This window comes from Hipposideros armiger, unplaced genomic scaffold (genome assembly GCF_001890085.2).
Source record: "Hipposideros armiger isolate ML-2016 unplaced genomic scaffold, ASM189008v1 scaffold_358, whole genome shotgun sequence".
Lineage (NCBI taxonomy): Eukaryota > Metazoa > Chordata > Mammalia > Chiroptera > Hipposideridae > Hipposideros > Hipposideros armiger.
Window position 1 is genome coordinate 767310 of NW_017731708.1, and position 12189 is coordinate 779498.

At 36.0% G+C, this 12189-nt stretch overlaps 1 protein-coding gene across 4 annotated transcripts in view; it reads right to left on the minus strand.

Annotated features, from left to right (window-relative positions):
• The window catches only part of RARS2 (arginyl-tRNA synthetase 2, mitochondrial), a 55533-nt gene that overhangs the window by 6021 nt on the left and 37323 nt on the right, over positions 1-12189 (minus strand). For all 4 annotated transcript variants that reach the window (XR_002126147.1, XM_019661714.1, XM_019661713.1 and 1 more), the window contains exons 8-16: positions 10500-10576; positions 6451-6609; positions 5346-5452; positions 4069-4164; positions 3008-3068; positions 1706-1782; positions 1080-1204; positions 430-497; positions 238-347 (exon numbers count right to left, since the gene is read on the minus strand). Coding sequence is in view for 3 of the 4 variants with exons in the window: in XM_019661714.1 (XP_019517259.1) it covers positions 238-347; positions 430-497; positions 1080-1204; positions 1706-1782; positions 3008-3068; positions 4069-4164; positions 5346-5452; positions 6451-6609; positions 10500-10576 (880 nt within the window). In the remaining variant the exon portion in view is untranslated. The remainder of the gene's footprint in view (positions 1-237; positions 348-429; positions 498-1079; positions 1205-1705; positions 1783-3007; positions 3069-4068; positions 4165-5345; positions 5453-6450; positions 6610-10499; positions 10577-12189) is intronic.

Genomic DNA, 12189 nt, shown 5'->3' on the forward strand with positions numbered 1-12189 from the left:
GTACTAAATAAAGTAATATACACAAGAGCATTTCTTACATAGGTGCTCAATAAATAAATATTTTAAAAACCCCACAGAAACCGAACATAACAGGTGGTCCACTATACTTTAGTCTTGAATATGAGATGTTGGAGAAGCCCAGAAAACTGGGCCTCTAGTCTTAGGACCACACTAGCCCCCCCATCCCACCCCCGGGAAGGAAGGAGGTCCCAGTGTTTGCCTACGGCCTCCTCTCACCTGTGGAGGCGGGCGTGCGTGTACTGTAGGAAGACGCCTGTGTCCCCACGACTCTGGAAAACACGATCCCAGCTGAACTGATAGTCAGACAAGAGTAAGCCTCTGAAGTCCTAAAATGACAGTAAATCTTCAGTCCTGGGATTTGTTCTAGTACCAAACAAAAGGGTCTCATAGGAAGCAGTCTTAACAGACCTGAATAATGAGCGCTGCGAGCCCAACCCTCTCTGCAGTCTCCTGAGGGTTCTCGAGTTCTTTGGTAGCTGAAACAGACAAAGGCAACTAACTGCATGAAACTATAGATCTAATCAGGGATTGAAGTGGAGATAAAATCTGCCGAAAATGGATGCTGGCTGTATCAAGAATAAACAGGTTCACAGTGGGCAATTTACTTTCCTAATTTGGGCTAATTTAGTTTTGATAATGACAATTCCCCTGCTTTCATTAAAAGGGAAAATACACAAATTTATTTTTCTTATAAATATCCTTTTTAAGACATTAGACATAGCTAGTATTTATTTTTCCAAGGCTGAAGGTTAAACAAAGTCATAAGGACGTGAGAATTGTTTCCAATTATGTAACATAGGAACTTCACATAACCACTCCAACAGTGGAATGACAATCTGAAGCTGTCCATGAAAAGAGGCCCAGGGTAATATCAACTCAGATTATTGAACTGAACAACACCTGAGCAGAAAGTCTAAAAATTCTGGCACCTCTAATTAGTGCAAGCTATTTTTGACAAAGCTAGTGAAAGTTCAGTGGAGGGATGGTCCTAACAAATAAATCACATGTAAACGTCCAGCATGTAAATTATGACTATAACAACAAAAAAGTGAATTCACTCTTAATAGAAGCCATGTTCTGTAGCATCCTTAATCGAATCTCATTTAAGACATCTTCCAGAAAAGTAACATCTCCTCTTCGAGTCTTCATCCCTTGCACTACTCCAAAGGGTACGTGCTGGCACCTGAAGTGGAGTGGGCATTTAGTTAACCGAAAACTAAAGAAGAGCTGGTGATCAACACATAGAATAACACTTTTAGAGAGCAAATCTGAACTTCAGCTTTCATAGAGGGATTTTAAAAAATTAATAAATTGAAATATGATGTGATTTGTATGCCACAAAGATATTAAAACACTCAGCTTCATTTTCTAGAGATAATCACTAGCATGTGACTAAATTCCTAGTTGCCTTTATAAAAAAAGGAGATGGGGGCTAAGAATTTTGAAAATCAAGCCACTGTGAGCAGACATCTAATAAAAACACATTTATTAAATGTTTATAAGCTACAAATTAATATAGCCAGGGCGTAAGTGAACACAAAAACATCTGCTTTTGCACACTAACATCTTGAAACAAGTAAAGTTCCAACGAACATCTTTAACAACTTGGTGCACTTTCGGACTTGGCTGACTTAACAATCAACGATCTGGAGACAGGCAATGAAGAACCATGTAGACACAGTACCTTTCTGCCCAGTCATACCCCATGATCTGTAGCATCTGGAACACTTGCTGAAAATGCTTTTTTTGCCCTTTATCTGTCTTTAGAAAAATGTATTTAAAATAAAAGAACAGTGGTAAATTAATCTACAAAAATAGGTTGGACATGAATCAAATTAAAATACTTGAGTTTTGACAGACTAGAGTCATTGTCAATTGATGTTTTAAATACAACACACAAAGAGGATGTCAACAGAAGAATGTCTAAGCTGAGTGCAATAGCAGAGAAGGAAATAAGAGCTGAGGCAGGAAGAAATTTGAACTTGAATGTTCTGAGCATTCTATTTAAATTTCTTCTCTCTCAGCTATAACGACCTTCATCTCCAAGAAGGCTAAAGGAAAGCTCTAAGAAGATACTCAATGCAAGTTTTTTTCTTAAGGGGTAGTGAGGTTGCACATGGAAAGGAAGGAAAGGTAAGAAGAAAGTAACAGCAATAAAAGGAACAAAATATTGATACAACAGTTTGGGTGGATCTCAAGGGCATTCATTATGCTGAGTAAAAAAGGCCAACCTCAAAAGGTTACCTACTGCAAGTCCATAACACTCGCAGTGACAAAACTAGTATGGAGAACAGAACAGTGGTTGCCAGGAGTTACAGTTGGGGTGAAAGGGTGATTATTAAGTGGTTGCCATGAGGGAGTTTGGTTTGTAATGGAACAGCTCTGTCTTCTGAATGCAGCCATGGTTATGTGAATCTGCACATTTGATAAAATTTCTCTCTCACATGCACGCACATGCGCGCGCGCGCGCACACACACACACACACACACACACACACCTAGGCCCACACACTAATACATGTAAAAGTTGGCAAAATGTAACTAAGGTCTCTTCCAATGTTGGTTTCCTGGTATTGACAAAGTCCTATGGTTATGTAAGATACTATCTTTGGGGAATGCAGGGTGATGGGTATATGGAAATTCTGTACTATTTCAAACTTATTCTGAGTCTTAAAATATTTAAAACAAAATTATTTTTTTAAAGTGCATTACAGTGATCCGTACATAGTCATTTCACGTAACCATTTTCCTGATTTGAGTAATTTTGTTTTTACTACAAAACAATCTGAATTTTTTCATTTTTAAGGTTTTTGTTGTTGTTTTTTAACATAGTGCTTGCCACCTTAAATACACTTAGTATTGAATTCTTTTTATAGCTTGACAAAATTATTTTTCCATAGTTTTTCAACATGGCATCTAATTTCTATCTTTGCAGTTTTCATGAGATAGGGATCATAACCTTTTGTTCTTTATTGTGATTACTTACCACATAAATCATTGTATCAAAGTTATACTTGTCCATTCGATCTATAGCAGCTGCAAGATCTCTGAAAAAAATGGCCATAAATTAAGGGTTACTGAGAAGATCTGGGTAATAATTTGTTTTACCTATTTAATAGTAATAAGGCTTTGCTAATTAAGAATGCTTATTATCCCAATGCCTGAAGTATACTATGCTTAGATAATCCCAATATCATACTTTGATACAAAGTAAAAATGACAAAAATAGCTTTGGGAAAAGCAATAATAAAAGTGCTGGGAAAGATTTTAAAACACATAAATAAGAGCTCTGGGACAAGTAGTAATAATTAAAATAGCTCTAAGCAAAGTGTCTGTAGGTAAATGTTTTAGGACTTGTTAATTAAAAAAAAAAATCTACTGGAAAGAATGACCTAATTGTTACTTACATGCAATACACTTTCTTAAAGAACATACTTAAAACATAGGTGATGTAGTAGCTAAATAAGTATCTTCTAGCTATTCTAAGTAACACGGCCTACTTTCCCTTGGCCTATTTTACCATAATCAGAATGAGGACGGGTACTTATGTGAATGTAAGATGGTCTTTACAGAGCCAGGACACCACTGAGCCAATATGGCCACCTTCTATTGGGTTGTCGGAAAAGTTATGATGTATTTTTTCTATGTTTTTCGTTGCAAAAATGCGTCATGACTTTTCTGACAACCCAGTAGTACACATTTCTTGCCAATGTGCAATTGTAAAATATTGTGAAATAGTTGATTATGAGGTATCTCAATTTTACAGTTTATAGAACAATGTACTTAGCTGTGGAAATCCCATGATGTTCAACTAATTGTAAATAGTTTTCAGTCACGTTACTGATGATATTAAATCTTTTCAGGAACTATAACTGGCAACAAACAGAAACCCAATAAACATATTTGGAGTAATGAGGACAAGAGATTTAGAAACTAGCATCTGGTAATAGTTTTGAGGATAAAATGATTATTTTAGCATTAATGCTAGAACAAAGAACGTGACGTTGTATACACATTGTAATGCTGACCTTCAAATGAGATACAAACCTGGTTGCATAGAGAGAAGTCCCATCACTTCGCATTACCGTACAAATTGAGGAGGGGTCACCATTCCCAGAAAGATCCACTACAGCTGTTCCTTTTCTAGAAATGCAGAATGGTAACTCTAAAGCAACATAATAAATTAAGACCTTTAAAAGTATAATACCTATAACATTATCTTTGGCAAACCAGAGCTATTTTTATTACTTAAGTAGCAATAAGTAGTGTAACCAACAATGAAGAAAAACAAAAAGGAATCTGACCACGAATCTAGTAAGAGTGGGTATAATGTAATTAATGTTTGGTTATCCTATCTTTTTAAAATCTGTAAATCTGGATAAGGTACTTAGATAATTTTTACCATAGCCAGTTGAAAAAATGAGATTTCAATTGCATTTTAACATGAAATATCACATTCTCCTTCTAATGCAAGTTATTATGACATTCAGTATTAGGTTAATTTTTAACATGCTAGAAAGTACCCTTGAGTAATAAAATCACAGAATTTGTTATTGTCTTTTCCTGCCTGATCAAAAATTAGAATTTGTATATGGCAATCTAAAAATTTTCCTTAAAGACATGACTGAGGATGTTATGAAACACATTCTCCATGTCTTCCTTATAAGGATGATAAGAGAAGTTGCTCTTGGGTACTATGGAGAGTGGCACTTCTAAGCAACTCGGTTGCTCCTACATTACAGATGCCTGGGCTCCTATGACTGGTATGTCTGTCTGTTTGGCTGACAGGAAGTTCAAAGCTAAATTACAAATCGACCTTAAGCAGGGACACAGAACCTCAGTGTGCTATGTGGTATACTAATGTTATCCCTGATGTCATATTGTTTTTTCTGCCCCTGCTTCCTGGTTTCCTCATTTTATTCTTTCAAAAGCTTGTCTTAGTATATCTATTTTCATAAGCTGCCTTAAATCCTTTTTGAACAGGATGGGATTTTTCAAAAAGGCCGGGTTGAGTGAAAAGATGTGAGTCCTATTTCGTTTCCCAGTTATAGCATTATTAGCTTGTGTGGCCTCAGGCAGGTCACTTGGACTTTCTGTGCTTCAGTTTGCTCATATATAAAGAATAGATAACATCCTTTCTCCCAACCTGACCAGAACTTTATGGCAGCAAAAGACAGCATGTGGGAAAGTACTTTGACAGCAAAACGCAGTATAAAAAACGCCAGAAGATTGCACAGCACATTCTGTTGTCCTTACTGAAAGAGTATATCAACACCAATTTCACAGGAGAACAACTTTACTAAAGAATAGTAACCTGATCATACATTGTTTTCTGTAGGAGTCCTTTACTGTCCAGCAACTTTAAGACTTCTTGAGATTTTTCACGATAAAATGATTCTCCTGAGTATTCATCAAAGTGTACTCCTAGACGCTAAAAGGGTTCAGAAACAGAAGAAAGTTACTTAAATGTCCTATTATTTTACCCTGAGACAGAATAGGATGTTCTACCGTCTATCACACAGATGGGGAAAATAAGAATTAGGTCAAGTGACTCCTCTGCTCTAACCTTCTAAGGGCTCCCTCCACACCAGTCAAATCTTCACAGTATTGTTATGCAAAACATGGTCATTGCTAGGCAATATGGCTATACAAATTCAATAAAATTGAAAATTTAGTTTCTCAACCACACTACTCAAATTTGAAGTGCTCAGTAGTCACACATGGCTAGTGGCTGTGCTACTGGGCAGCACAGACACAGAACATTTCCATCACAGCAGGAAGCAGGAGCCCTGGAAAAGGTCCTACGTCACATCCCATCCTACAACCCCTTCCACCTCCTCTCCTACTCTTCCTCATCTAGCTTACTTGCTCCAGCCGTGTGGGTGTCTATTAAAACTCTCCTCATTCCACCCACAGACGCACACCTGATCTCTTCTTCCCTGCTTCATTTTTCTTCATAGCATCATCACCATCTAACAGACTATATGTGTGTTCTTGTTTGATTTCCACTTTAATTCTCTCTGTCTCCATGCTAGAAGGTAAAGTCTATGAGAAAACATTTATTTTATTCACTGTTATATTTTTCCCATGCCCTAAAATGTTTTATTAAATGAACAAATTTATACCCATCACATATAGGCCTAAGGAAGCAAAATAATTAAAAATGATTATGAAAAAGTGAAGGTACAAGAGAGAAAAGTAAAGCCAGAGTGAGATGAAGTATCAGAATGTTACCTGATATTCAGCCTGTGAAGTTCACAGGCTTCAAAATTATTTCATAGCTCTAACTTTCACCCTGAGAATAACACTGAGTCCTAATTTTCAACTCAATGACAAATCCATTCTTAAAACCTGAGCTTCAGAAGGAACTTGACTGCCTAGCAGTACCAGTCAGGAGCCGCACAGGACAGCAGGAGAGTGGATGGGTACCTTGTAAATCCGAATGTACTCTTCTATGCTTAAATCCCGAAATTTCTGCCACAGTGCAAGTGCTTGCATGTCACCCAGTTCCAATCGCCGGAAGAACTCCTGTGCTGATTTTGCTACACTTTTATCATCTGCTGCTTCTTTATTAACTTGTACATAAACCTAAATGCACAACAGTACATTAAACAAAAAATATTACTAGCCAGTTATCTCAATAAGGAAAAGAAGAAAACAAAAGACAATCCTGAGAATTCTCATTTAAAGGTTACCCAACTGCCCTCATCACAGAGTGCGTGTAACCTTTTATCTTTTTTTTTTTTTTTTGGCCACAGGCCGTTAGTGAACCCTACAGACTCCTTCTCCAAATGTTTCTAAATGCATGAAATAAAATACATAAGATTACAAAGAAAATAGTTACATTGAAATACAGTTATCCAAATATTTTTTTTTTAATTTGTGATATAGTAATGAAGGAAAATGCTAAATTTCTAAAAGAGGTTAGTGAAAATGTGTAATTTTTCCTTCCTATCCAAGTTTACAACTCCTTACATAAAAAAAAAATCTGGCTTAGACTAGACTAGCATGTCATCATTTTTTTTTTCTAAAGTCAAATTATTATTGTTCCAACTTCTCTGAGCAATGGTTGAAGAGAGTAGGATGGTCCAATCTGGCAAAGAAAAAGCCAAAGGATGATTTAGCAGTTGTTTTAATGAAAGATTTTTAAACTGTGCTCTAAATCTGTCAAAGACCAGTAGAATAGGTGATCTAGGACAGTTAGCTTAATTATACTCCAACTTGTACTACTTCAAAATGCAAAGTTAATCATTTCCCAGTCTCCAAAATTATAGCTCAAATAGTATTGAAGTTGGGCATATGGACCAAAAAGATTTTACTTAAAAATGGTAACTTACTTCCAGAATGAAACATGAATGATAATTTTACTACCCTCATATTTTTTCCCGGAAGCTATTAAAGTAGCATGAAAGTAATAAAAATTGGGAAGAAATGAACTACCAAAAAATACGAGGCCTCTAAACTTGTACAGTACTATCATCAAAATATCGTGGCAGCATTTGGGTAGAAAAAGTGATTTTATTGCTGGAGAATACGCTGGACAAGTGGAATGTGGTTTATGCCCACTAGATACTACTAACAAAGTGGACAGGGCATTGAACATTGGTCTCAAGGTGTTGAAGGTGTATGAAAATGCCTCACTTTTCATAGATGGCTTGTGTTAATTACTGGAATGGCAGAATTAAATGAATATATACCCCTAAATAAAGGTGAAAACTACCTAATATTTTTTTCCCCCTTTTAAAGCATATTGTGCAATGAAGAGTTAATATAGCAGGCCTGAGACTGGGATTCTTAAATGTTCTGTTCACAAGATTAGCCCTTGGCCGGCATCTGGGAACTTGAATTTTGGGAATGTTGCCACTAACCTAACTGAGTGTGTCACTATACTGATGCTACTTGTGCAAACAATATGGTTTATGCTAAACACCTGCTTTCCTTCTGGGAGTTCAGAAGTTTTGTACATGCTAAGCAGTGGGTGCCTACATGATCCTCCAACAGAAACCTTGGGCACAGGGCATCTAATGAACTGTCCTGGTCAGACAACATCTCACATGTGTTGTCACAATTTGTTGCAGGAGGAATCAAGTGCATTCTGTGTGACTCCTAGGAAGAAAGGACTCTGGGAGGCTTGGGCCTGGTTTCCTCCAGACTTCACCCCATGTGCCTTTTCCCTTTGTGGAATTTGCTTTACATCCTTTCACTGTAATAAATAATAGCTTTGAGTACAACCATATGCTCAGTCCTGTGAGTCCTTCTAGAGAATCACGGAACCTGAGGGTGGTCTTCGGAGACCTGACATACATATCATAAAAAATGAATTTCCATGTGGTCCTATGAGTAAGTCCAGAGTAAGTCAGTTAGAAAACAGAGAAAGATGATTTTGGTTAGGTATAGGAAAACTGAGTCACTGTAAGATAGTAAATTGCAAACTTCTGATTTTTGAATGACCTATCCATTGACAACTGCTTAATACAGGCATACCTCAGAGATATTGTGGGTTCAGTTCCAGGTCACTGCAATAAAGTATTACAATAAAGTTAGTCTTAATCTTTTTGCTGATGGAGGGTCTTGCCTTCCATTTGTAAAAAAAATGCAACTGTGAAATGCAATAAAATGAAGCACAATAAAACGAGGTATGCCTGTGAAGTCCAACTTACAGGAGTAAAGATATACTGCATATCATTTGTGATTCAAAATCAATCTCTCTCTCTCTCTCTCTCACATGCACACAAAATAAGCAAACATACACAAAATATCCTTATCTTTATTAGAGGAAAGATTTTAGTTCTTTTAAATCTAGGGCGCTAAACTCAAATAGTCAAACATTTAAAAACCTAATATGCACTCAAACTACTGATAATAGTTTTAGAAAAAACTTAACCAGAATCTTTTCCTTCTTAAAATTTAAAATTAAAACAAATTAATTAAAACAAAACAAAACATAAAAACGCTTTCTACTACTTGAAGAATCTTGGCATTTGAACAATTTGTAGTTATAAACCAAAAATTACCGAAAATCAACTGACACTATCAAAAAGAACAATAAAAGAGCCTTACTCAGCACTTAACAATCTGCCTGTAAATGCACAATATAAAACTATAATTAACATTCATCACTGTTTTAGAGAAGAAATGTTTTTTCCTAGGTTCCTAATTCTAAAATATTTAAAACATTATGGGCAACAAAGATTTATTGTTTTCAGGATTAAGTAAAAACTTTTGCAGCAGGTGGGAAAAAGGTAAGAACAGTAACTCTGATATGTGAAGCTGTACTCTAAAAAATTCTTAAAAATGTTCTCTTAATAACACAAGGTCTCCAAGCAGGTATTTGTATTTTCTGCACCTTGGGTTGTCTCTGTGGGTCTGGATCTGATGAAAGGTTCACTAACTTTGTGGTAAAAAATACTTGCCATTATTCAGTTTTAAAAAATAATACTGTAAAAATTCCAGACACTAAGGTGGCATGCTTTATTTATAGACAACCACAAAGAACTATTCATTTTTAAACTCTTGCCTATCAATAAAACTCTTAATGGGTAAGAGAGGAAAAGTCTTTTAGTTAATATTATAAATCAAAAGTAAGCATTTAAAGTGCAGTATAGGCATGGACTCAGGAGGAAATGATAAACCTTTAAAGGTCTTTAAGAATTAGAATATATTTTTCTTAAATTTAACTACAAAGCCAGCTGCAGGAGAAAAATCATGTAACGAAAAAAAAAATGATGAAATGCTCTTTGTGGCTTTGGCTGGAGAAGTGAAGCATTACTTTGGCATGTGCTCCTCCTCACACACAGGCATAACATCTTCAGTTTGATTTCCAGCTCTGTCACCAATATGGCTGACGCTGTAACTGTATTTCTTCTTGTGAGGCCCAGATACAGCAGAGATAACAACTGGGACAATGAAAAGGAAACACATCCCTGGAGGTTAACTGGACAGGAAGAAAGAGTTTTATTAATGAACTCCAGGAAGGACTGAGGACACAGAAACCAAGAACTAATGAAGAAGAATAGAAAGGAGTTCACACTGGGCAAAAGCCAGGAAAAGGAGCTGAAAGACAGAAATGAAAAAAGTACATACAAATTCAGAGAGAACAAGAGCAAAAAAGTATATATGCATGTTTTTCAAGTCTAAATGAATTATAGTTATTACCATGAAGAAAGCTGTAGTACAGAACAACTGACAATATTGAGAAATTTCTGTGTTGAATTGTTATCCTATGTGTTTATTCTAAGAAGTTTCTATACCTAGAGAAAAATACTGTCTTCAATCAACTAAAATAGTAATAAAAGAACACGATTTGAATATTAAAAGAACTCCCCAATAAAATAAAAGTGACATTTTCAATTATTTTGGTTCCTTGTTTTAAGGAACATTTTTTTAAAACCTTTGGGATTAAAATGTGTTACCAAGCTGCACAGCACTCTGAAAAAAAAAGTTGAAGCATTTTCTAATATTGTTTTTTGCCAACTTACTTCAAAGAGATGCTGTAAAGGGTTGGACTGGAGTTTTTCCTCATAGCCAAACAGTTGGAAGCCAGTTCCCAGAAGACCTACCACAATAATCCGTAAATTAAAAAATTATAAAATGGAACAGTAGAGCACAGTCATGGCAGGGAACAGGTATAATTCTATAAAAAGATCAATCTCCATTATTATGTATCCTGAGAACATTGCAAAATACATGCTATCACCTTCCGCTGCCCCATAAATTGACACAAGTCAAATTCAATATATTAAATCACAAATTAAATACACTGAAATAGATCAATCACTGAATTTAATTTCACAGAAACCAACACACTATGAGTTCATCAAAGGCAGGGTCTAGGACTAATTTATCTTTGTACTAACAGTCCCCCACACCTCCCTAGCAGACAATTAAACAAGCATTTGTTGGGCAGCTACTCTGGGGAAAACATCATGCTGCTCTGGCACTGGACACTCAGAATTTGTGAGAACTGATGGGAAGTGGTTTCAAAACTTTCTTTTTAAATTTGTAGATCTTAAAACAAACCAAAGGTAGGAATTAGCTGGGTGCTATAATAGTAGTTCTTAAACAACTGAATTAAGACAATAAAAGATAAAACTCGAAACATCCCTGGTTACTTTTCTCACTCAAGGTGAACAAGCAACAAAATTATTTTATCTGGCTATATATTTGTCAGTGATATTATTTTAGTCTTTGACGATAAGATCAGCGTTCAGATATAATGTTAATTTGAAACTTTTTAAAAAAAATAGTAATTGAGGTTTATAAATTAGCAATGCAAATTCCTAGCATGGACTGTGACTATTTATACTCTTAAGATGTTTTGCTAAAAGATGATCACAGTTTCAGTTTGAAAGGACATCTGTAGCCTGGAGCCAAAAGCAATAAAAGGTACTTTAATTATTTAAAAAACCAATGTGTTTCTACAACTACGTCAATTACCGAGCTTCAGCTCTAAAGGAGCTATCCCCACTGGGCCTTGCTGGTGTACATTTTTCTGTGCAGGCTTGGCAGAAAGTAGGATGCTACTAAATACACGGATATACAATACTCTGTGGAGTTTAGACAGGAAGTAGAAGGATGACTGAAAAATGAACCAGCTCTATTCACTTTCAAGCAAAAGCAAATGTGATTGTGATTCAGGGTCTTGGGAGCAGAGTGTGGAAAGATGCCCAGAGTGTTCTAAAAAACAGAACTAGAAAAGTAAAGGCCAATTCCATTTAACATTCCACCTAATATTTTCCAAAATCAAATTCTGTGCTTAGGAACTGTCTGCCAACTTTCAAAAGGGGATAGCTCAGACAAAATTAAAACTCTTCAGCAATGACAGTTATAATGGAAATGTTGACAGATCATTAACCACTGTGGTCTGTTAGAGAAAAACAGCTGTAATAAAATCCTGCAGCTAAAATTTCATGAATACCATAATCACATATTTGCTAATGCCTGTGAAATGCCTAAATCGGTCAAACTAATATAAAGCGGACAGTATCTATTAAATCCGACTGCTGAGCCTGGAGCCTAAACCTCTGGCTGCCAGATGTTGTGGACTGCAGGTGGATTTTTAAAATGCAGGGAGTGTTTTCTTTTCTTTTTTTTTTTTTTTTTTAAGATTTTTTATTGGGGAATTGGGGGGATGGGAACAGTGCTGGGGAATTGGGGAAAGGGGAACAG